Source organism: Hippopotamus amphibius, chromosome 7 (assembly GCF_030028045.1).
Source record: "Hippopotamus amphibius kiboko isolate mHipAmp2 chromosome 7, mHipAmp2.hap2, whole genome shotgun sequence".
NCBI lineage: Eukaryota > Metazoa > Chordata > Mammalia > Artiodactyla > Hippopotamidae > Hippopotamus > Hippopotamus amphibius.
Genome location: NC_080192.1, coordinates 129759693 through 129782853, shown reverse-complemented (window position 1 = coordinate 129782853; position 23161 = coordinate 129759693). Strand labels below are relative to the sequence as shown.

The window sequence follows — 23161 nt, the reverse complement described above, 5'->3', positions numbered from 1 at the left end:
ATGAACAAAGAAAAAAGTGAGTAGAGAGCCAGCAAAGGCGTGGGGAAGGTGGCAGGAGGTGAGTACCAGGGACGTGGGTTAAACTTTCAACGTACAGAAAACCTTTAACCCAGCTTTTCCACTTCGCGGCATTTATGTTTTTTCAGGTAGGGGAGCTAAGAAACAGGTAAAAGTCAACTTTACAAAACACTGAAATCCTGGATTGCCTCCAAATGTCAGTAACATTAGTTTTGAAGGGAACAGCGCCCATATTTCCATGAGAAATGGGCTGGCTTCTGTGTCTGGAGGAGCTTTTATGAAGAAGTCTAACTCCGTCACTGGAAGCTGTCGCCTGTGGGGTGGCATCTGGGCCACAGGGTCCAACAGCCCACAGCCTGGACCCCACTCCTACTCACCCAGAGCCTTTGTGCTAGTGTTTTAAGCTACATGTCCACGAACTCAACTTTTCTCTAATTGGAAAACTGAATAATGACTCCTGCACAACAGCTTCACAAAGACACTGCTGCCAGGGCCCCATCTGTAACCCTCACGGGGGTGTCAGGTGCCACAAACAACTCCTGATTCGAATGACGCACCATGCAAGGGTTGATTAAATAAGAAAATGCAAGATTAGAACAAATAGGAATGAGTGTGGTTGTCACAAAGATATGTTTAACTGCTGCTCTGTGACTTCAAGGTGGTCCCAATACAACCAAATTTGTGGGTAATTTTCTAAAGGAACATCATTTTAAAATTTACTAAAAACTTTTTTTTGCCCGAAATTGTAAATGTTCCATCACTTCACAAAGGTAGCTGACTTCTCAAATTATTGTCAATTACCATCTTGTAGAACAGCTTAGAAGATGCATTTTTAATTTGTTCTAGTGAATATGCTGAAGTTCTGCATGTAGCACTCCCAAAATATGAAGACTCAATAATTTTGTGACAGGGTCAAGTCTTATTTCATGGGGATCCACTTTCCACCCTGATATTTCCTAATTCCCCGCAGGACAGCTTCCTACTTTCCTAAGTTCTTCAGATGTCAGAGCATTTACTATATAGCTCAGACTTCGTACCTGGCACCAAATACCTTGTACTGCTCTTTGCTCTAACCCTCAGCGCCTAGTGGGACCTCTCATAGTCCTGCCAACTCTTCTACAATCCTGCCTCTGATCTCTTCCTTTTCCTCCCCAAGCCCGAGGGTGGGGGTGGGGCGGGGGACTCACCGAGCCACTGAGGCCATTCTGGGCGGCTGTCTTCTTCACCTCTGGCTTGGACGCAATGACGAGGTAGGTTTCGATGCCCTTCTCATCCAGGTACTCACAGCGGCTGCCCCCATCGCCTGGCTCCACATCGAACTCGCCCTTCAGGCAGTCCATGGTGCTCTGGGAGATGTGCACGCGCCTGGATTCCAGCGAGAGGGACACGGAGCGCTGGCCGAGGCAGCCCCTGCCCCAGCCCCAGAGGCGGAGCAGTGATGGGGAAGTCCTGGCATGAAGTGGCTGCGTGGGCAGCCTGGCACCTCCCCTTCCCTGAGCCTCAGCATTCAGTCCGTGAGACAGTTTGTCCTCACAGGCTGCTGAGGTATCAAATGAGATAAGGAATCTGAAGTCTGCTCTGAACACTACGGTCATAAGGTCTGATTACTGTCCACTGGTGTGATTCAGTTGCAACACCTGCTGTCGGGCGGTAAGGACCCATTTCTGGGGAGTCACCGCCACAGACAGAATTGTGACTGCGTCTGAGGGAAGCCCCCTGACCCAGGTGGGGAAGGTTTCGCCGCATCCTTGGTCCAGCCTGAGGGCAGAGCCTGTCCTGCCTGACAGGCTGAGTCTGTAAAGAGCTCTGGAAGGATGTGCAGGGCGCTCAGAACCTGTTAGGCGCCTCTCCCTGCTAATAACGCCCTTTGGGGCGACCGGCATGTTGAAGGAGCTACAGCCCTAACCTCAGAGCCCCAGACAGGAGAGGCCCAGGAGGCAGACCCTAGGAGAGGCCCAGGAGGCAGACCCTGGGAGAGGAACGCTGCTCCTAGGTGGGAAGGGCTGCTTCCCTGAAGCCCCTTGTCCCTCGTCTGGGCCACAGCCCTGAAGGACAGATGGGATGGTCCCCTCCCCGGCCCCCACACCTGCCCCCGAGCAAGGAACGCACACGCACCCGGGGATGCCGCCGGCCTCCATCTTGTTGGCCACAGTGACGTCGGTGGACCACACGTCATACTGCCAACGCTTCTGCCCCAGGACGCCCCCCAGCACGGTGCCCGTGTGCACCCCGACTCGCATGTCCACCCCGGTCTTCGTCTTCTCCCGCACGTACCTGCCAGGTACACACAGGAAGGAGGAGGGGTCGGGTCTGCCTGCAGCAAGGTGCCCAGCTCCCCCCACACGCCCGCAGGAGGAATTCTGCACAGGCTTCCTCCTCTCCAGGGCATGGGGCCTACCAGCTGCTCCTACTGCTTTCTGCCCACATCTGAGCTGAGTTACCCACAGCTGGGGTTACAGCAGGCTGTGGCCCGAGCCCAGATTCAGCAACCACAGGCCAGTGTGATCTGGGGTGCGGGTGAGGCGGGGCAGGAAACAGCAGAGACCCTCTGCCCCTGAGGGACCTCCAACTGTTCTCTTCCAACCATCCATTTACTCATTCGTGCAGCTGAAATTCACTGAGCGCCTACCACGTGCCAGGCCCTGCACCATGTACCGTGCGTGCAGAGCAAATAGCTCCTCGCCTGAGACCTCCAGGAGGAGACAAACTCGAATTTCAGAACTCTGCCCCATAGTGATGGGAGCGGAGGTAGAAGTCTTTAAATCCTGAACTATGGCCCCTGGGAAAAAGCAGCATCTGCTTCTTTCCAGTCAATTCTAGAGAGAGCTTTAACCTAGAAGATGGTAAAAATGCAAAACCACCTTCTTGGGGATGCAGCCAATTCCTGGACTCAGCAAGGAGCTTCGGGAGCTGATACCACCCAGGGGCCTTGCGTTGACCGCAGGGAGCGCCCCCAGGGATCCCTGAGCTTGGGGCGCAGGGACAGCAGCAGAGAAGAGCCAGAGGAGGCAGAGTTCACCACCCTGGAGGCTCACGGCGGCGTAGGCAGGAGCCTTTGCTCAGAGACCAGGGTTCGGTCCCATCTCTGCTGCCCAAACATCTTGTGACCTCAGCAGTCACTTCACTGCTGTACTCGGTCTTCCTGATCCAAGAGATGGGCATGGTGATCTCTGAACCTATCTGTCCTGGGGGGCTCATGATGAGGAAACACGGAGAGAAGAGATGGAGGGACACTTAGGAGGAAAATTAAGCAAATGTGCGGTGGCGGAATTTCACGATGACTGCACCTTTCAGCAGGACAAAGCAGTGCGGACTAAGGCTAGACAAACACCCCTCAGAGGCTGTAGTTTCCCTCAGCTCTGAGGAAGGGAAGCCCAGCCCGACTTCCCAGAGCCTGGGACTGAGCCACCTACCGACCATACAACATCCACATTACACCCCGAGGAACCCTCTTCGGGGGCCTCAGGGTGTGCAGGGCTCACCAAGACAGACCAGCATGGAAGGCCTGCTTCCCCTAAGGGTCCAAGGCTGGGATCTATGCTCCGGGAGCCCCCACCCTGCCAGAGACACCCCACTTACGAGATGGCCTCCACCATGGCAAGCCCCATGAGGATGGAGCAGACGGCGTGGTCCTCCCGGTAGTCAGGCAGGCCACAGATGCAGTAGTAACAGTCGCCCAGGATCTTAATCCGCAGCTGGTGGTACTTCTGAAAGGGCAGGGCGTGGACCACGGTCCTGAGTCCCTCCTCAGCAAGGGGGAGTGAGTGGCAAAGAAAGCAGAGGAAGGACGGGTGAGAGCACGTCGTGGGAACCAGGGGAGGAGGGGCAGGCCCAGGTAATGAGGATGGCTGCCCCCGGAAAATCAGGCGAGGGTCAGGGTACTTACGGCTGCCAGCTTGTCAAAGCGGGCAAAGAGCTCGTTGAGCAGCTTCACGAGCTCCTGGGCGCTGCAGGCTGAAGACAACTGGGTGAAGCCCACGATGTCGGCAAACAGGATGCTGTGGGAGGAGGAAGGCCCCGGCCATGAGGCCCCAGACGGCATGCAGGGCTCCACGCTGCCCACTGCCAGCTGCCACTCCAGCCCTCAGGAAGCCAGGTCCTTGCTCAAGGGGAGACCCTGGCACACCCAGCGTGCACTCGAGGCTCTGGCGTTTAGCTTATCTTGTGGGTGGTGTCTGTACAATGATGGGCCTGGACCATCTCGGCCCCAACGTCCGGCAGCAAGGTGGCTCCCGTCGGGGCTGAGGCTCTCACTGTGGGGTGGCCATGTTTCTAACCCCCAGGAAGACTGTCAACCCCCACAGTGCTCAGCTAACCCCTCAAAGTCCCCATCCTGCGCTTGGAGCCCTGGCCCATGGCCAGCGCACCTGACGTTCTCGTGCCGGTACATGTACATGGTGTTGAACTGCTGCTGGTCCTTCTGGCTCTCGTCCTTCTTCATGTCCTTCAGCATCTCGTCAGCCACGTGCTTGGGCAGGATGGAGAGCATAAGGTTCTCCTGTGGGGGAGGAGAGGGTGAGTGGGAAGAAACGCCCGGATCCTGGTGACAGATGTTGGCCAGGAACTAGGTGACCCTCCACGGAGACCTTGCAGTGCAGACCCCACCCTGGGAAGCAGCCAGGGGCTCAGGACAGACCGCTTCCTGCCCTGGGAAGGCTCAGCGTCGTAACCTGAGCACCTTCAGAGCACTGACAGGGCTCAGAAACCCGTGAAGAAACCCATGCTGGGCTCTGTGCCTCCCAGGCGTCCTCAACACCTCAAGAAGGGTGACCGTGCTTACATGTCCCCTCGAGGGCAGGGCTTCTGTGTGACCCACCCCACCTTGCACAAGGCCATCACTAGAGAATTCAGATTCAGCGGGAGTGAAGACCTACGACGTGTCAGGTACCACGCTAGATGCCAGGCTACAAAGACGAGTGGGTCCCTTCCTCCAAAAGCTGCGGGTCTTGTGGAGGAGACAGTAATGCACTCATTACAGTGCCCTGCGATCTGCAACAAGACAAGCGAGGGAGGGCAGAGCGCTGACAAAGAAGGAAGGCAGGGCAGCCCGGTGTGGGGCAATTAAGGAGGACCTCCCAGGAGCGAGGCTTGAGGACTGAGATGCCGAGAACATCCCGTCAGAAGGAGCGGTGGGCACCACTGCAACAACCTCTGCGGTCATGTATATCAGTGGAGCTGGAAACTGAGCGGCACGCTGGAGGGCGTGGCTGGGCGCTGGAGGGCGTGGCTGGGCGCTGGAGGGCGTGGCTGCGTCCAGCCACCGCCCCCCGGGGCCTCGCCTGGCTGCTGCCGGCTTCACAAATCAAGGCGAACCGGCCCCCAGCCCCGCTTATCCGTTTACACATTGTCTACGGCTGTTTTCTCACTCAACCAGCAGAGCTGGGTGGTTGTGACAGAGGCCATACGGTCTGCACAGCCGAAAAAATGTACTATCTGGCCCTTTTCAAAAAAGAGTCTGCCGACCCCTGGCTTGGAGGCCAAAGGGCCTCCCGCGCCAGGCCAGGCATCGCAAGTCCTTCCCGAGAGCTGGGGAAGCGACGGGCCCAGGCAGAGGGCGTGGGGCAGAGACGGAAGCAGGGAGGCCAGGCAGGAGCCCCTGCGGTTCTCCGGGCAGAGCCGGGCCTGAATGAGGGCGGCCGGCCCGGCGGGACAGGCGGCCTAAGACCCCGGGGCCGGCAGGACCTGTGGACTTGGCGCCACCTGCACGTGCCGGGCCGCGGCCTGGGCCTCTGGGTGGGAGGTGCCAGTCTCTGAAATACGGGCAAAGGAGAAGGGAGAGGTGTGGGGGCAAGACAGAGTTTGGTCTGGGAGGGGCCTCTGAGGCCCCTGTGCAGGGACGCCCTGCAGGCAGGTGCTGGGCGGCGTGCGGGCTGAGCCTGCAGCTCTGAAGCCCTGCGTTAGGCTGGGCAGCAGGCACAGGAGAGAGGAGACAGCGGACGGACAGGGGGCTGCAGGCTGGGTCAGAGGAGGGGGAAGCCCAGGCGGCGGTGCCTCGTCAGGAAGGAACTGCCCTGTGCCCCAGGAGGGGAGGGGGAGGAAGGTGGTGCCCGGTGGAGGATGGTGGGGAGAGACTGGAGGGAGAACCTCGGGTGGAGGTTCGGTTCGCAGGATGGAAACTAAGGGAGCAAGAGAGCTGTGCTAATGGCGAGGAGGTGATTGAACGGAGGCCCGGGGGAGGAGGCCGCAGGTAGTGAGGTCAGCACGGGAGAAGTGGGGGTGCAGGAGGCAGAGGGAGCTAGGGGGACACGAGATGTGGCTGGAGGGCACAGCCTTTGACCCTGGGTTCCGGGTGACCAGGCCAGCGCTGCAGCGTCAGCCGCTGAAAAGGGAGGAGGGGGCGGGCAGGGCGCACGCGTCCAGGAGTGCCGTGTCCAGTGACTTGGGGCCGGGAGCCACCCGGGCTGGGAGGGGCAGCAAGAAAACCAAGACCTGCTGCCTGTGTCCTTGGCAGTGATACCAGCCCGGTGGGTACAGGAGCAGGGACCTCACCTCCACCACAGGCCTGGACAGGGGAGGGCCCCGCCCACTCCTGCTCTCTGTCGTGTCCAGGGGGCCCTGAGGCTACAGAACACAGCTCTACCTGCCTTTCAGACACACCTGCTCGGGAGCAGGAGCCTGAGGTGTGGAGGTCGACTCCTCTCCTCTAGGGGGTGGGCAGCCAAGAGGCCCCCAAGAGTCTGGTGTCATTCCCGGGCCTCTGTCCCCACTGAGCCAGAGGGCTGGGGCCCCAGCTCCGCTGGAGAAGACAGCTCAGCTGTAGAGGCGGCCCCTCCTTCCCCCTCCCAGGACGGTCTGCAGGCCAGGAGCCCCCACCTGCTCGCCCATCACCCAGGCAGGTAGGTCCCTGTGTCCTATCTCTGTTCTCACGGGGAAAATCAGTCCTCCTCCTCGCAGGGAACGCCGCCTTGACGAGGGGAGCCCCGCTGCCCAGCACGCCTGCACTGGCTCCAGTCTGAAGCACGCACAGTGGTCACTCCTATCACCACCCCCATTTCCACAGCAATGTCTCTTCCGTTGTTAAGGACCTTGTGAATGGCACCATTTCAGCTCAGGAACGAGAAGCCAAAATAACCCCAGTGCGCCCTGCCTGACTCCACCCGAGCCCAGGAAGCAGCAACCGGGTCTCCCATGCCCTGGCGTCCTCGTCCATAAAACAGAGGAGCTGTGAGGCTCGTTACCATAAAGCACTTAGAATGGTGTCTGCGCACGGCCAGTGCCCATATACTTCAGCTGTTCCTGTGTCACTTGATGTGACGTGTCACTGAGGCACGGAGACGAAGGTGTCTCGGAAAGACAAGGTCTAAACGTCCCCCGGGCTTCCAAGCTGGCCACAGGTTTACAGATGAAGGGCTCCAGTGGGATATCGGGTCAGCAGAAAACCTTCTGGCCCCTCGGCCAGGCCCTGTGAGCTCTGTCTGGTCCAGGGGGGGTGAAGAGGGGACACAAAGAAGGATCCTGCCGCCCACGCGCGTCTCTGCCTCTCTCTCTCTCCCCGATGTGTGCATGGGGGCTGAATGCTAACGCAGGGAAGAGGCAGACTGTGCGGGGTGTGGGGAGGGCCTGCCAGGCTGGGAAGAGCAGAGAGGGGCCGCAGGACACCAAGGATCAGGAAAGTCACAGCGCGGCGCCACCCGCCCATCTGCCGCAACCTCAGCAGCCACCGCCCACGCCGTCAGGCCTTTCCCACCCCCTCAGGCTCTTCCCCAGAACTCTGTCCTCCCAGAAGAGCCACTCTGGATTCCCTGGGAACCTTGGGGACATCAGAATACAACCCAGTCCTGTGACGTGCCTGTGCCCCAATTTCCCTGGAAGCAAGCCAGGCCTCCTCAGGGGCGACCCGCACTGCCCTCTCCTAGCACAGCCTGGGCTCCGGAACTGTCAACCAGGGCAGGATAAAGGCAGCAGCAGAAGCACAAAGCAGGGCAGCTCTGACGCCCCAAAGCCAGTGCCTCAGAGGCCTGCAGCGCAAGGAGGCCATGAGCTTGGCTCTGGGGGTGCCACACGGGGAACTTTCACTTTTTGCATCATATGCTTCTGTAACTTTCTGCAAGAGAACAGATGAGTTCTGGGACCTCCCCTGTGGTCCAGTGGTTAAGACTCCACACTCCCAATGCAGGGGGCCCGGGTTCAATTCCTGGTCAGGGAACTAGATCCCGCATGCACGCCACAACTAAGAGTTTGCAGGCCACAACTAAGAAGTCTGCATGCTGCAACAAAAGAGCCCACATGCTGCAACTAAAGAGCCTGCATGCCACAATGAAGACCTGGTGCAGCCAAATAAATATATACATATTAAAGAGAGAGAGAGAGAGAGATGAGCTCTGAAAGCAGATAATCATTAAATGTCAAATTTTCAAAAAACAAGAGAGCAGCTGTGGTTGTAAATTAAGGCTGGCAATTTACCTGTGCAGTATATGGAACCTTACAGTCAACCTCAAAAGGATAAGCAGGCAGAGTCCACCTTAAGTCACTCTGATAAAATGAGTCTTAAATAAGAAGCAGGCGAACACAGAAGAAAGGAGAAACAATTTGTCAGATGAGAAAAAACACAACAGGCAGCTGCCCCGTGACATTCTGGTAGGTAGAGGGCAGGGGCAGGAAAGTGGCTGGGTGGGCAACAACAGAGAAGCTGGGCCCACGTTGCAACCCCAGGCCTTTTGTGACAGCCAGGCTCTGCTCGCCTCCTCCCGCCACCACCTTCCACGTCTGAACTTCACATCCACAGACGGCTCCCCACCTCCGTGCTTCTCCGCGGCACCACGGCCTCCTCCCTGACACCCACCTGCCTTCCTGGCCCCCGCTCCCCGATTTCCTCGGTGGCCCCTCCAAGGTAGACAAGCTGACTCTTTGCTTTTCTCTGCTCTGGTGTCACTCTCTCCGGAGCGCCCCTTCCTCCTCACCCAGCTGCCATCTCTCCAGAGCCCCCGGCCCCCGCCCACTTTACCCGTGTCTCTACTGATGCTGACCTTGTTTGCCGTTACATTTCAGAGATTCCAAACCCATTCCTGGATCCTGGCCTCTTTTCAAAGTGTATAATGCAAGGACTTCCCTGGTGGTCTAGTGGTAAAGAATCTGCCTTCCAAAGCAGAGGATGCAGGTTCGATTCCTGGTCAGGGCACTAAGATCCCACATGCCGTGGGGCAACACCACAACCACGGAGCTCACGCACCTCAACTACAGAGCCCATGCGTTCTGGAGCCGCGTGCCACACCTGCAGAGCCCACGTGCCCTGGAGCCCGTGCACCACAACTAGAGACACGCCGGTGCACCACAACAAAAGATCCTGCATGCCTCAGTGAAGATCCTGTATGCCTCAGTGAAGATCCTGTGTGCCACAACTAAGACCTAATGCAGCCAAAATAAATAAATAAATAAATAATATTTAAAATAAGTAAAGTAATTATTTTTCAAAAAAGAGTGTATGACGCTAATGATGGATCTTCTAAAAAAATCCTCACACATAGAGGATCCTTGACATCCATTCTCAGAGTCCGGGCTAAAGACCCCAACACCTCCCTCATATGTGTCCTTGGAGAAGGAAGGAGGCTGGGATCCAAGTACACTCGCCTGGTGGGTCCCACAGGGGGCGCAGGGGTGGACAGGACAAGGGCCACCCAGGGCAGCCTCGGGGTGCAGAGCTGAGGGCGTGGCTTCATCTCCCCAGAGGAGAGGCAGGGCCTTCTCTTCCTAAAATAGCAGTTGCTATATGTTTTGAGAGTCATAAGAATGTTCTGAGCCTCTGACCCATTAATGGCTCTTCTGGGAATTTATCCAACAGCAATAATTCAAAAGAAGTAAAAAGATGTATGTAAAGAAGAAATTCACTGCAGCATCACTTACACTTGAGGAAAAAACTATAAGCAGCCCAAATGCCCAGAAAATGGCTAATTAGATTGTGACACATCCTCTGGATGGAAGATTATGAAACCTTAAAAATGACCTTGGTGAAAACGGTTACAAGAAAATGATGAGAGAGAAGAGCAAGACACAGAGTTGTATTCTATGAAGGTGATGCTCGATACACGTGCATCTAAATAATGGCAGAAAGATACATGCAGGAGAGAAAGGGGTAATTTAATGTCAGAGATGGAATTAAGAGAAAACTTTAAATGTTTTTCAAAATTGCTATATGGTTGTTATCCTGCTGCTGCTTCTTTTTTAAAGTACATTTTAAACTGGAAATAAACACAAAACTTCCGGTTGCCTCCAGCTGTGACCCTGACCCCAGCTTATCTGTAACTACCGGTTTTCTTAGAAAAGGACCACCCCCGCAAGGCCATTGAGCCGGCTCCAGACTCCCACCTCTGCTTGGACATAACCTGAGAAAGGGGACTGATGGCCAGGTAGGAAGCGGGGAGACCACAGTCCCACAGCAAAACGGGGAGGAAGCAGTGGCCCTCTCTTAGGAGGCCACATGACAGCACCAGCACCCTGGGCTGGCTTCTCTCTGCAGTTCTCAGAAGACAGCAACTCACCAGGCAAATGGTCACTAACGACCAATATGAAAATCGTTCCTCTTCTTCCCTAAAACTTTCTCACCTACCCTGTATTTTCACAGACGCGTAATATTGCCTCCATTTTGCAGGTGCCCGAATCGAGGCACAGAGGGGCTAAGTGGTTTGTCCCGGTGCCGCAGACACAGTGGCAGACCCAGAACTCGGACCCAGGGCTCTTTGACCGATGGAACTGGTGGGTTTTTCTTCCTCACCAAAGGATGCACTTTGCACACTCTAGCTCTCTCACCTGCACTGGATGTTGTTCTGCTATGAATGTGACGAAAAAGAAGTGCCCAAATCCTACCTAGTAAGGACCTAACAACGCAGCTCCCCTGGGGGTGAGCCCACCTGAACATTCTGTGGGCCTGGGTCCCTGTGGTGCTGTGTGGGAGGGTGGGTCCTCTGTGGGCACCTCAGCACGGTGGCCCAGGCACACCAGACCACATCTGGGCACCAGGGAGAGCGCGCTGGGCCAGGGCAGCTGCGGGGGCTCCTCCTGACGGTCCACAGAGGGGGAGGGGGAGGGCGCTGCAGGGCGGGGACGCCGGGGAGGCCTGGGCTCAGTCCTGATACCTTCCTGAGCCTCGCCCCCTCTTCCCCACGGGTGAGGGGAGGAGGAGAGGGGGGGTCGATGCTGCGCGCTCTGCCTCAGTGGCTGACAGTGGGGTCTGGACGTGACCAACAGGGAGGGCCCTGCGATGCTGGGCCACCCCAAAGCCGTGCAGGAAGCCGGCTGCAGCAGCTCCAGAGGGGCTCACCTAGAGGGGCTGCCACTAGGCCTCCCCGATGGCGCAGGCACAGTGCGCTGCCACTGGACGGACCACAAAGAGCGCAAAAGTGTGTGGTTACTGTGGGAATCTCGGCATCGCTCGACACTGCTAATGGGAGGAGCAGAAACTCCTGATGAGTGCCTGGACGGCTGGGCTCTGGGAGGTCCCCCGATTCCGCCGAGCCCATTCCACAAGACCTGAAGCTTCATGACCCCACGTCTGGCCTGTGGAGGGGCAGCCTCGGCATCGCCTGGGGCTCACCCAGCAAGGCCCAAGGATCCTCAGGCGACTGGCAACCACCCTGAAGTTTGGAATCACCACTTTAGGAGCACTTGAGAAGGATCTGAAGGAAAGGAAACCAAGGGGAAAGGCACAGTCACGGTAGTGTAGTGGGAAGGGGCTGACGGGTGTACCGGGAGCAAGGTCTCACTGCCAAGGTCACTGCTGGAGACCCCCATCTCCAAGGCCATGTCCAAGCAGCAGGCAAAACTCTCAACCAGGACTTGTGGATTAGCAAGAAGCAGAACACTTGAAATCAAGAGGATAGGGCAGCAGTGTGATTCATGCCAAGGTGGAAAAGGCAACACACCTCTGGAAACTTGGACTCACGTGGTCAAAGATGCAGAGGTCCAGCGGTCCCCCAGGCTCCTCTGAGAAAGCCAAAAGCCACTAATGATCCCAAAGAACTGGGAGTAGAAGAGGAAGATGTGATCAAAATTTATCAGGAACAAATAGAGGGGACAGGGGAGGGGGTGTTCAACAATTTGGATAATCTTTTCATTTATTTTTTCTTCTCCCTTAACCCTTTTTAAATTTTTTAAATTAGTTGTTTTGTAATATTTTCAAAACTGAATTGAAACTCTCATCCCCATCTCTCTAAAACTCCTGGTATTTTGAATTCTCATGCTCAGCATTCATTCTTATGTGAATCCAGACCCCTTCCTATCATCTCTCCTTTATAAAGATGACATGTGCAGAGGCCACTTTTCTCAGGACTGTGCCTTTTCAGGCTTGTGGTGCCCTGAAGTTCTGGCATGTGCTTGCTTCACTCTTGGACCATGACTTTAAGTAACACAGTGGAAGTTTGCCAGAAAACCGGACTGTGGGAAAATGACATTTCCTTACCTTGAAGCTACTTTTTTTTTTTTTTTGGCTGTGCCATGCAGCATGTGGGATCCTAGTTCCCTGACCAGGGATTGAACCCTTGCCCCCTACAGTGGAAGCATGGAGTCCTTACCACTGGACCGCCAGGGAAGTCCCAAAGCTACTTTTAAAATCTGATGGTCTGAACCGAAAGAAGAAATGGAAGTTGGAGGTTGAAGAGACAGATATGGAGATAGTAATGCTTTGAAGAGACAAAGCATTTTAAAGATTTAAAAATCTTGTCAGAAGGAAGAGGAGTAGCTTTGGAGGGGTAGAACGAAAATCACTGAGCTGGGGCCAGGCTGCTGAGGCCCCTGTGACCGGGGCATACACTTTGTCCCTTCGGCCTTGGTTGCTCATCTGTAAAATGAGTTCTCTCTTAATCATCTCTCTTTCTTTGTTCAAAGTAGAAATTCTTCCAAAAAGAAAACTTCAGAAGACATGGAAGGTGTATTTATAAAATATCTGGATGCATGTCACTAGGACAATTGGTTAATATGGCTTTTACTCCAGAGTGATCTGATAAAATATACAGGATGAACTTCAAAAGGGCTAAATGTAATAACCAACTGCCAGAGGACAGAATGGGGGACGCCATGTCTCACCACTGGGGGGAAAGTCTAGCCGTTTGAGATGCTCTAAGATTTTAAATGAATTCACAGCACAAAATGCTGCCTACACAAGTCCCTTGGCCCTTCACAGAAGTTAAAGTCCTAAAAGAGGAGGTGGTGGAGCTTCTGGGTCCTCCCCCAACAAAGAAACAGATCTTCTGGGCCTCGGTCAGCGCGTGACCCTGAGTTGAAGGAGCCGGAGTCCGGGCACCTGAGGGTGGGCGGGAATCAGCCCAGAGAAGAGGGGGCTCTGTGGCCTCACGGAGAACTCAAGTCTGAGGGAAGCTGTTGTGCGGAAAAGGGATGGGCTTGCTCTGGAGGCCCCGCGAGGGAAGACTGCAGGGAACAGACTGTTGCTTCCAGTAGAAGAAGAATTTTCTAAAAGTCCAAACAGTTCAAATAAAGAACGTGCTGCCCTGAGAGGTGGTGACCTCCCATCCCCAGGCGCCGCGTGAGAGGGTGGCAGAAGCGGGTAACCGCGGATGGAGGACTGGCCAGAGGACGGGGATTCAGGGGCCCGGGCGCTGAGACGTGGCTCCACACCGAGAAAGGAGGAGGGTGAAGGGCCTCACACAGCCTCTCCCCAGCCCTCAAGGCTTTGATGCTCATCCTAAAAACACATGGCAACGAGAGGCAAGGCCCTGACCCTCCAGGAAAAGAACCAAACGAAGTCCAGAAGGAGAGAGAAAGTTTCTGGTAGAGGTTGTGCGTAGAGCAGAAAACTGCCCAGATCCTGGGGAGAAGGATGCAGGCCCACCTCAGGGGACTGAGCGGACCAGGTGGGGTAGGGGGTCCTGGTCCCTGGGAGAAGAGCGCACAGTGGCCTGGGGCAGGATGCTGGGCTTCCTGGGCCAGGGTCTCCTCATCTGTAAACGGTTACGTGCCGAGCTGCTCGGGTGAGCTGTGAGCCCGGCCAGGGCACTGTCAGCGTGGCCTCGGCCAGCCTCTGGGAAGGGACGGATGGAGCCCCCTCCTCCTCAGCAGGGACTCACACCAGGTCTCGCCTTCCTGCCGCCCCAGGAATGAGACAGAGGAGGAGGCCAGCACCGCTCCCAGGGGCCCTGAGCTGTTACAGCTGATGCTCTGGTGAGGCCTATTCAGGAGTTAATTACTGCAGGGTGGCCACCAGGGGTGTGGATAAGAGAGCCTGGCTGATGAGAAGCTAAGTTTCTACAACATCCTTGTGAGAGGGGCAGAGGGAGGGAGACAGATTTAAGTGGAGAGACCTACAGTGCCCAGGTGGCCAGTACGCGTGCATAGGTGTGTGTGCGTGTAGTGTCTGTATGATTTAAGCGTGTTAAGTCTGCCTGTCTGTCTAAAGGATGTGTGTGTCCTTGTGTATGTCCATGAGTGTCCTACTGGGTACACACACACACACATACATGGCACTACAACAGGCTGTGAGCAGACCCACAACTGTCTGCAAACATGTCTGTTCTGGTCCTGATTTATCCACATTTTTGGAGTTTCCAGGCCATTTAGAAGCCAAAAGGTCACTGGACCCCACCAGGTGCCCATCCTGGCCTGACCACCTGGGCAGAGGAGGCAGCAGGAAGAAGGAAATGCAGAGTAGAACCTGGCCTGGTAGCCCAGGGAGGTCGGGGCCCAAACACTCACCCTCCCTGATGAGGGGACAAAGGACCACATCACGTGAAACCTGGATACTCCGGTGCTGCCGTCCATGTGTGAGCACACAGCCGCCCTGCTGCCCCAACCCTAAGACATGGTCGTGACCTCGGTCACTCAAAGTCATCAAACAACAATCACTGGGCATCTAGGCAAGTCCCTGAGCTCCACGCTGTGAAGGTCAAAGGTAAACAGCACTCGCAAGAGCTCGGATGAGCAGGGCCGTGGGGTCACTTGCCGACTGGCTGGCCTCACAGGACAGGAGTGCTTTGCTGTCTTCAGCCAAAGGCCATGAGAGTTCAGAGGAGGGAGAGACTGCAGAACTCAAAGACCAGCATATCTTTCAACAAGACCTTCCAATGTGAAACAAGCGCCAAGCCAGCAGCCCAGAGTCTCCCAGGCAGACGGGCTCTGAGACAGAAGCAGGACCACACTCAACCTCAGTGCTAGGAGAACAGCCCAGAAACCACACAGACCCAGGGTCAGCCCAGAACCCTCACGCTGCTAGAGTGGGAGAGGGGATGCTGAGCACGCGGGGCTGCCGGTCACCCACCTGGGCTCCTGTGCAGTCCCCAGAGATGGGCTCCTGTGGGCCGACGTGACCACTATATCTCAGGAGACAGCCCTTTGGGCCCAATGATAGCCACACGTGTGGTACCTGGAGCCCTCACCGAGAGAGCCTGGCACAAAGCAGGCGCTCCTCAGAGGTTCGGTGAGGTAATGAGCTATCAGCTAGGAGACGTGGCCCAAGGGGCGAGCCATGGCCCTCTAGAACAGCACTTTCTGCAGTCATGGAAATGCTCCGTAATTTGTGTTGTCCAACATGATAGCCACGAGCCAGCCACATGGAGCTACTGAGCACACGAAATGTGGCGTGTGCAATGGAGGAACTGATTTTTAATTTTAAAATTTTAATTAATTTTAATTTAAATAGTCACAAACAGCTGTGCAACTCTAGAACACTACCACAGCAATTCAGTCCAGCTCATGTGCCAACTCTGAGGGACAGAGAGCAGCTTCCTGGAGCACTGTGTTGAGGAGGATACTGAGTCACGTCTGTGATGAGTGGAAAAGAGCGCTACCATGTCTGCGGTGGAAGCACACACCACCTGCTTCCATCCTGGACCCGCTCACCTGCAGGCTGAAGTCCTTAGCGCCACTGTTGACTTCCCACTCTCCCATCTCCCGTTCTAGCCAGCAGTAAGTCCTGTTGGCTCTGCCTTCAAGATATACCGAGAATCCTCTGTCCTCCTCATCACCTCCTGGTCCGGGCCATTATCCTCTCTCAGCAAAACTACTGCATAGCTTCTAACTGGTCTCCCTGCTTCCACTGCTGTCTCTTCTATACCAGCAGGCAAACCGAGCCATTTAAAACCTACAACCCTCCAATGTCTCCCATTTCCCTCAAGGGAAAAGCCAAGGTCCTAGCGAGGCCGTGTAGAATCTGGCCCCCATCACCTCTCTGCCTCCCCTCCTACCTCTCATCCCCTCACTTTTGCTCCATCTGCACTGGCTGCCTTGACAGCCTATGAACATACCCCAGGGCCTTTGCACTTACTGCTCATTTCTCTGACTGCTGCATGGCTCACACCCTCACTGCCTTCAGGTCTCTGCTCAAAGCTCATCTTATCGGAAAGCCTTCTCTGGCCACATGATATTAAACAGCAACCTCCCTTCACCTCTGGCAGGCTCTATGCTCCTTTCCCTGCTTTGTTTTTCTCCACTGCCTATAATCTATGTCCTAACACAGCATTTGTTTTATAACTGTCTCCCCCACTAGAACCCGTTCTGTTTACAACTGTATCTCCAGTGCCTAGAAGCGTGCCTCAAATATTTGTGGGATGAATCCTCTCTTTTAGCCAGTCTGACCATCTTATTCTGTTCCCATTTCATACACAAAGAAACTGGGGCCCAAAGGGCATAAGTAATTGGCTCAAGGTCACGTAGCAAGTAAGTGGCCTAGCTCGGATGTGAATGCAAGCCTCACTCTGTACCCTGTGTTGTCAGACCTTTCCATTTCCCAAGGCAGTCAGAAATACAAGTTTTTATATAAAATGTCCAAATTTTTAAGTATTAGAAATTTTTGAAGCTCTGGGCAGGTTAAACAAAACAGAAACCAGATGCCGTCTGGGGACTACTCACCTGATTCTGCTAGTTAGCAGATCTCCCAAATAGATGCCCTCACCACGAGGGAGGGAGGCAGGCAGGCAGCAGGGCCAACTCCCCTTCTAGGTTTTGTCATGATGATTAAATGAGATAATTCAGTAAAAAATCAGCCCAGGACTTGGCAGAAGTAATTATTTAAAACACAAACAAAAAAACCTACTCCTACTACTAAACAAAACTTCATCCTTACAGCCAGATAAAGGCAGGGACGCACCACAACCCGGACCACGCTGGACCCGGACAATAAGCTCTATGACTGTGTGGAGAGAAAAATGCTGTTGGAGGATGTCGCTGGGCCCACGACCCTCCAGATCCCGGCAGGGACCCAGCTCAAAGGCCACAGCCCAGACACGGGGCCGTCCACCAGCAGCAGACCACCAGGGCCCAGTCTCCTGACACAGCAAACGTCCCCCCAGCAGGGGTGCTCCACAACCTTAGATCAACCTGCCCTCTGTGGGCTCAACACTTGCATCATCTAACACGGGTTTGTTTTGCTAAATCCTGGAATGTTAGAATGAAGAACATTCTGTGACACCTAAGAGATGAGAGCTGGAACCAACAGAAGCATTAACTCCTACTTCGTGCCATGGGAAATTCACTTTCTAGCTTTTCTCAAATCAAGAGGCCTTCAAGGCTAAAATAAAAGCTAAAGAGTACTCGTGAGTGGTTCTGTGAGGCAGTTAAGACAGCAAGCCTCTTAGGAGGCTGATGTCAGGGGGTTTCCTCTGTGGTTCCCATCAAGTAGATGATGGGTTCACCCCACCTACATCAGCTGCTTATAACACAACATCGTGCAGTGAGGAAGAGGCAGAGCTGCTACAGAGAGCAGGGAGCACGCTCCTCCTCCTCCCCCCAGCCTCCGCTGGTTCCCAGGAAGCAGGTCCCCAGCCCCAACCTCACTGTTGCCAGGACAACAGCAGGCACTTTGAGGGCTGACACTGGAAGCCCACCTCCAGGCTAGGAGGCTCCTCATCTCTCTGTCACTCTGACTCCCCATCTCTCTGTCACTCTGACTCCCCTGTCCCCTACAAGCGGAGGCTGCGGTCACTCTCTGCCTCATCCTCACAGCTAAAGGTCTTGAAGGGGACAGTGAGGCAGGCTTGGGCAGAGGGCAGAGGGCGGAGACGTTCAGAAAGACAAGAGAGTGAGCTTTTGAAATGGCAGCATTCTGAGATGCAAGCCCAGGGGCTCCCAGGAAAGAAGTCCAACTCTCATGGTAAATAGGCGGGATGGCCTTGGAGACCTGCTCAAGGGCAGAAGGTCGCCCACCCAGGGAAAGACTCCTGCACGAAGAAGAAATGCCATCCCTGGTCATAGATATCCTGGGCTTTGGGTTGAAGTAGAAGGAGAGGCAGAGTGAAGCAGCGGGTCTGTCTGCCCATGCCCCAACCCCTCCCAGCCCTCACCCACAAGGAGTTCCCCAGGGCACCATGGAGGAAGGTGATCTGACCCCTGGCTCTTGCTGGGGACGCGTGACGGTGAATGGTTTTTTGACCTAGATCCCTGCACAGGCAGCCCTGGGCTCCCCTCCAGATGCCCGGCCGTAGCTTCCTGCCCTGGAGGTGGGGACCAAGGGCGGCTCTCCTCCCCAAGTGAGGACCAGGTCAGTTTCCTAACTGAACATGATCTGAAGGAAGCGCAGGCCTCAGCCATGTCCCCACCATCCCTCCATCCTCCCCGACTTCCTCCTCCATCCTCCTCCCACTCCCTGGAAATAATTCTGAGTATGTGATTCAGAAAGGCTCATAACGCTATACCTTGTACCTGGTGACAGGTGTGTACTGGGTGGATTTCCTGGATGCCTGCAGTTGCCAGGTGGCAGGTGGGGTGCTTAGCAACCATCAAGGTCCCCAACTAAACCCAGGAGCCATGGTCACATGGGAATAAAGAAAAACAACTCCAGCTCCTTCCTCTGGGTCTCCTGCTCGACCCTAACAGGCCTGTGGAGCCGAGGAGAAGCTGGAGAGAGGCCTGAAATCTACCTGGGCGGCCCTGTGACACAGGTCAATGCCATCAGACAGCCTAAAGCGCCAGATACGTGCTCAGCAACGCAACGAGAGCCCTTCGCCAGCCAGGGCCTCGCTCAAATCCACGAGGACCTCACTACGGTCAGAGGAGACCAGCTGAGCCACTGAAATCCGAGACCCCATCCCATTTCCTCATCACCGAAAGGGCTCCCTCACCTCAACACAGCTTTCAACAAGCTGGGCCTGCCCGCCCCGTGGCGAAGCAGAAGAGAGGCTGTGCGCAAAGGCCCAGGGCGGCTTCACACTGCTCTGGACGAAGCTGGTGGCTCACCCACCGGGCGTCCCCCACCATCAGCAGGAGGCTGGTCATCTTCACAACGGAGAGCACAACCTCCCAGGCGACAGCAGCAAAGAGGGCGCAACCAGGGGATGCAGGGTGGGATCCTGACCCCAGCCTCACGGTCCAGCGGAGGGGATGAGGCCCAGACGAGAGACTGACGGCTGGAGGCCACACGGCCGCTGTGCGCACGCAGCACCTCCTCCCAAGGCAGTTTAGGAAACTAGATAAACACTCACCGACAAAAGAAAAAGTGAGACACGGACCCTGTGAACTAAATTCTGAAAGGAGGTCTCCCCTGCAAAGGATATGCTGTGCAGTTTTTAAAACTAGGAACTTTTTTTAACAAGGCATTTAAACAAATGTGACGACACAGGTGGCCTGGTGTGGCACCGACCTCAAGTGGCTCCGTAATCAGGGGCCACGGCCAAACCAGCTCTTGTTTCCTCTCCCACTAGGGCTTTCTGCCGCCCTTTCCAGAGCATTTTCACATCTGTTATCTCATTTTTAGTCTCATGAGGGGCTTTCACAGGAGGAAAGTGAAAATGGGAGTGTGCAACCTCTCTCCTGGCCCACATGCAGCTCCAAAGACACATCGGCCGACGTTGCCGGGATGTAAAATCAGCCCAGAGCCCACGCCGACCGCAACGTCAGCCCCGATGCCCAGGAGGGAGCAGCCTCTGTCGTGACTGGAACCCCAGACAAGGGCTCACCAGCCCCAGCCAGCTCCCATCCTACCTCTCTTGGCTCCTCCTTCAGCCAGTGTCCCCAGGGCTGGGGCCACTGTCCCGTACTAAAGTGTACAATATGGTTAATTTGATATGTTTTTCACCTCAACAAAAAGGAAAAATAAATCCAGCAAACCTGAAAGCCTTTTCTAGCTGAGAACCCAATTTAACACATTATTTTTAAAAATTATTTTAAAAAGTAACCCCTGCATTATGGAAGGTTGTTCTCTACTCTGTATCTTCAAAATATATCCCCAAACAATAATATGATGAAAGACAGTTCAGGGTCTACTCTTCAGCACTTTACATTGAGCTTCCATAACAACCACATGAAATGGGCATAAGACTTGAATCTCTGCTTCTGAACTGCTATATCTGAGAATAAGATGTTACTTTTATAATCAGGGTTAATACTCTTTCAAAACACAGAAGAAGGAAAAAAAGACTTGAAGGAATATGCCTCTATCAGTATTTTTTCTCTATACGTGTCTATTTTGATCAAATATCACACAACGTATACCGAAAAAGAAAAGAAACTTTTCCTAAACCTGTGTTTACCCGGCTGTGACTTGAGCCAAATAAGGAAACAGCAGGCAACAGCTCACAGGATGTTACCACTGCCTTGGGGCCTGTTCCGCGCAGCTGGGGTTTCCAAACAGGCATCCTCGGGGGGAGCTGCAGGGTTCCAAATGCAAAGAAGTCTTTTCTAGATAAACAAGCAAAACTTAAGTGCCTAAGTCCACTCTCATTCATTGCTGGGAGGAGTGTAAACTGTGTGAACCCCTCTGAGACAATCTGGTAATATTTATCAACATTAAAAATGCATGCACCTGCTTTCTCAAAAAGTTAAAATCGCAGAACCACCATATGACCAGCAATTCCACTTGGGTTTATACCCCAAAGGCTTGGAAAGCTGGGACTCAAACAGATACTTGTACAGCAACAGTGCACAGCGGCGCCATTCACGAGAGCTAAAAGGCGGAGCCCATCAACACATGGATAAACAAAACGTGTTATATACATAGAAGGGACTATTATTCCCCCTTATCATTCCAAAAAGGAATGATATTCTGATACATGCTATATCACGGATGAACCCTGAAGACATTATTCTAAGTGAAATAAACCAGTAACAAAAGGACAAATACTGCAGGAATCTACTTACATGAGGTACCTAGAACAAGTTCATAAAGACAGAAAGTTGGATAGTGCGTCTACTTCTTTCAAGTAGAATGAAGGTTAGAATCGGCTTCTTTTAATCTCCTGTTAATGCTGATATTTTGACCTCTTCCCATGAATCTTCTCAATGGCGTCTAGAATAGGGAATCCTTTCCAGAAGGTTCTCAATTTACTTTGCCCAGAACTATCAGAGGAATCTCTCTATGGCAGCTATAGCCTCACAAAATGTATTTCTTAAATAACGATACCTGCAAGTTGAAATTACTCCTTGATCCAGGGGCTACAGAATGGATGTTATGTTGGCAGGCAAGAAAACGTGAATCTCACTGTACATCTCCATCAGAGTTCTTGAGTGACCAGGTGCACTGTCGATGAGCAGTAATATTTTGTATTTATTTATATATTTATTTATTTCTGCTGCACCAGGTCTCAGTTGCAGCACAAGGGATCTTCTATTGTGGCATGCAGGATCTTTAGTTGCAGCATGTGGACTTCGTAGTTGTGGCATGCAGACTCTTAGTTGCGGCATGCATAGGTGACTAGTTCCCCGAGCAGGGCTCGAAGCTGGGCCCCCTGCATTAGGAGTGTGGAGTCTTATCCACTGGACCACCAGGGAAGTCCCAGTAATCATTTGAAAGGAATCTTTTTTTTCTGAGCATTGGGTCTAAATACTGGGCTTCAAATATTCAGTAAACCATGCTGTAAACAGATATGCTGTCATCCAGGCTTTGTTCTTCCATTTATAGAGCATAGGTAGAGTCAATTCAGCGTAACTCTTAACGGCCCTAGGATTTTAAATAAGTGTTGGTTTCAACTTTGAATCACTAGCTGCACTAGCTCCCAGCAAGCTCATTCTTTGAGCTTTGAAGCCAGGCACTGACTTCTCCTCTCTAGCTATGAAGGTCCTAGATGGCATCTTTTTCTAACAGAAGGCTGTTTCAGCTGCACTGAAAATCTGTGCAGTGCAGCCGCCTTCATTACTGATCTGAGCTGGATCTCCTGGATAACTTGCTGCAGCTCCTACATCGGCACCTGCTGCTTCACCTTGCACTTGGATGTGATGGAGATGGTGCCTTTCCTTAAACCTCATGAACCAACCTCTGCTGGCTTCAAACATTCCTTCTGCAGCTTCCTCACCTCTCTCAGCCTTCACAGAATTGAAGAGAGTTAGGGTCTTGCTCTGGATTAGGCTCTGGCTTCAGGGAATATTGTGGCTGGTTTGACCTTCTATCCAGACACTAAAACTTTCTCCATATCAGCAATAAGGCTGTTTTGCTTTCTCATTATTCGTGTGTTCACTGGAGTAGCACTTTTAATTTCCTTCAAGAACTTTTCCTTTGCCTTCACAACTTGGCTAACTACTGGTGCAAGAGGCCTAGCTTCTGGCCTATCTTGACTTTTGACATGCCTTCCTCACTAAGCTTAATCATTTCTAGCTTTTGATTTAAAGTGAGAGACATGTGACTTTAACACTCAGAGGCCATTGTAGGGTTATTAATTGGCCTAATTTCAATATCATTGTATCTCAGGGAGTAGAGAGGCCCAAGGAGAGGGAGAGAGATGGGGTAATGGCCAGTCAGTGGAGCAGTCAGCACACATACAGTTATTAAGCTTGCCGTATCATATGGGCACAGTTCCTGGCGTCCCCAAGACATTACAATAGTAACATCAAAGATCACTGATCACAGATCACCACTACAAATATAATAATAATGAAAAGGTTGGAAATATTGTGAGAATTACCAAAATGTGACCCAGACACATGAAATGAGCAAATGCTGTTGGAAAAAATGGCGCTGATAGACTTGCTTGTGCAGGGTTGCCACAAACTTTCAATTTGTAAAAAAAAAAAAAAAAGATTCAGGGGCTTCGCTGGTTGCGCTGTGGTTAAGAACCTGCCTGCCAATGCAGGGGACACGGGTTCAATCCCTGGTCTGGGAAGATCCCACATGCCATGGAGAAACTAAGCCCATGTGCCACAACTACCGAGCCTGCTCTCTAGAACCCACAAGCCACAATTACTGAGCCCATGAGCAGCAACTACTGAAGCCCATGCACCTAGAGCCCGTGCTCTGCAACAAGGGAAGCAACTGCAATGAGAAGCCTGTGCATTGCAACGA

At 53.6% G+C, this 23161-nt stretch overlaps 1 protein-coding gene across 3 annotated transcripts in view; it reads right to left on the bottom strand.

Moving 5' to 3' along the window:
• ADCY3 (adenylate cyclase 3) overlaps window positions 1–23161 on the bottom strand; it is a 90867-nt gene that overhangs the window by 17535 nt on the left and 50171 nt on the right. For 2 of the 3 annotated variants that reach the window (XM_057741117.1, XM_057741118.1), the window contains exons 4-8: window positions 4386–4516; window positions 3905–4016; window positions 3598–3725; window positions 2134–2292; window positions 1206–1428 (exon numbers count right to left, since the gene is read on the bottom strand). In XM_057741117.1, the coding sequence (XP_057597100.1) occupies window positions 1206–1428; window positions 2134–2292; window positions 3598–3725; window positions 3905–4016; window positions 4386–4516 (753 nt within the window). The remainder of the gene's footprint in view (window positions 1–1205; window positions 1429–2133; window positions 2293–3597; window positions 3726–3904; window positions 4017–4385; window positions 4517–23161) is intronic. The other variant, XM_057741119.1, reaches the window with a different exon arrangement.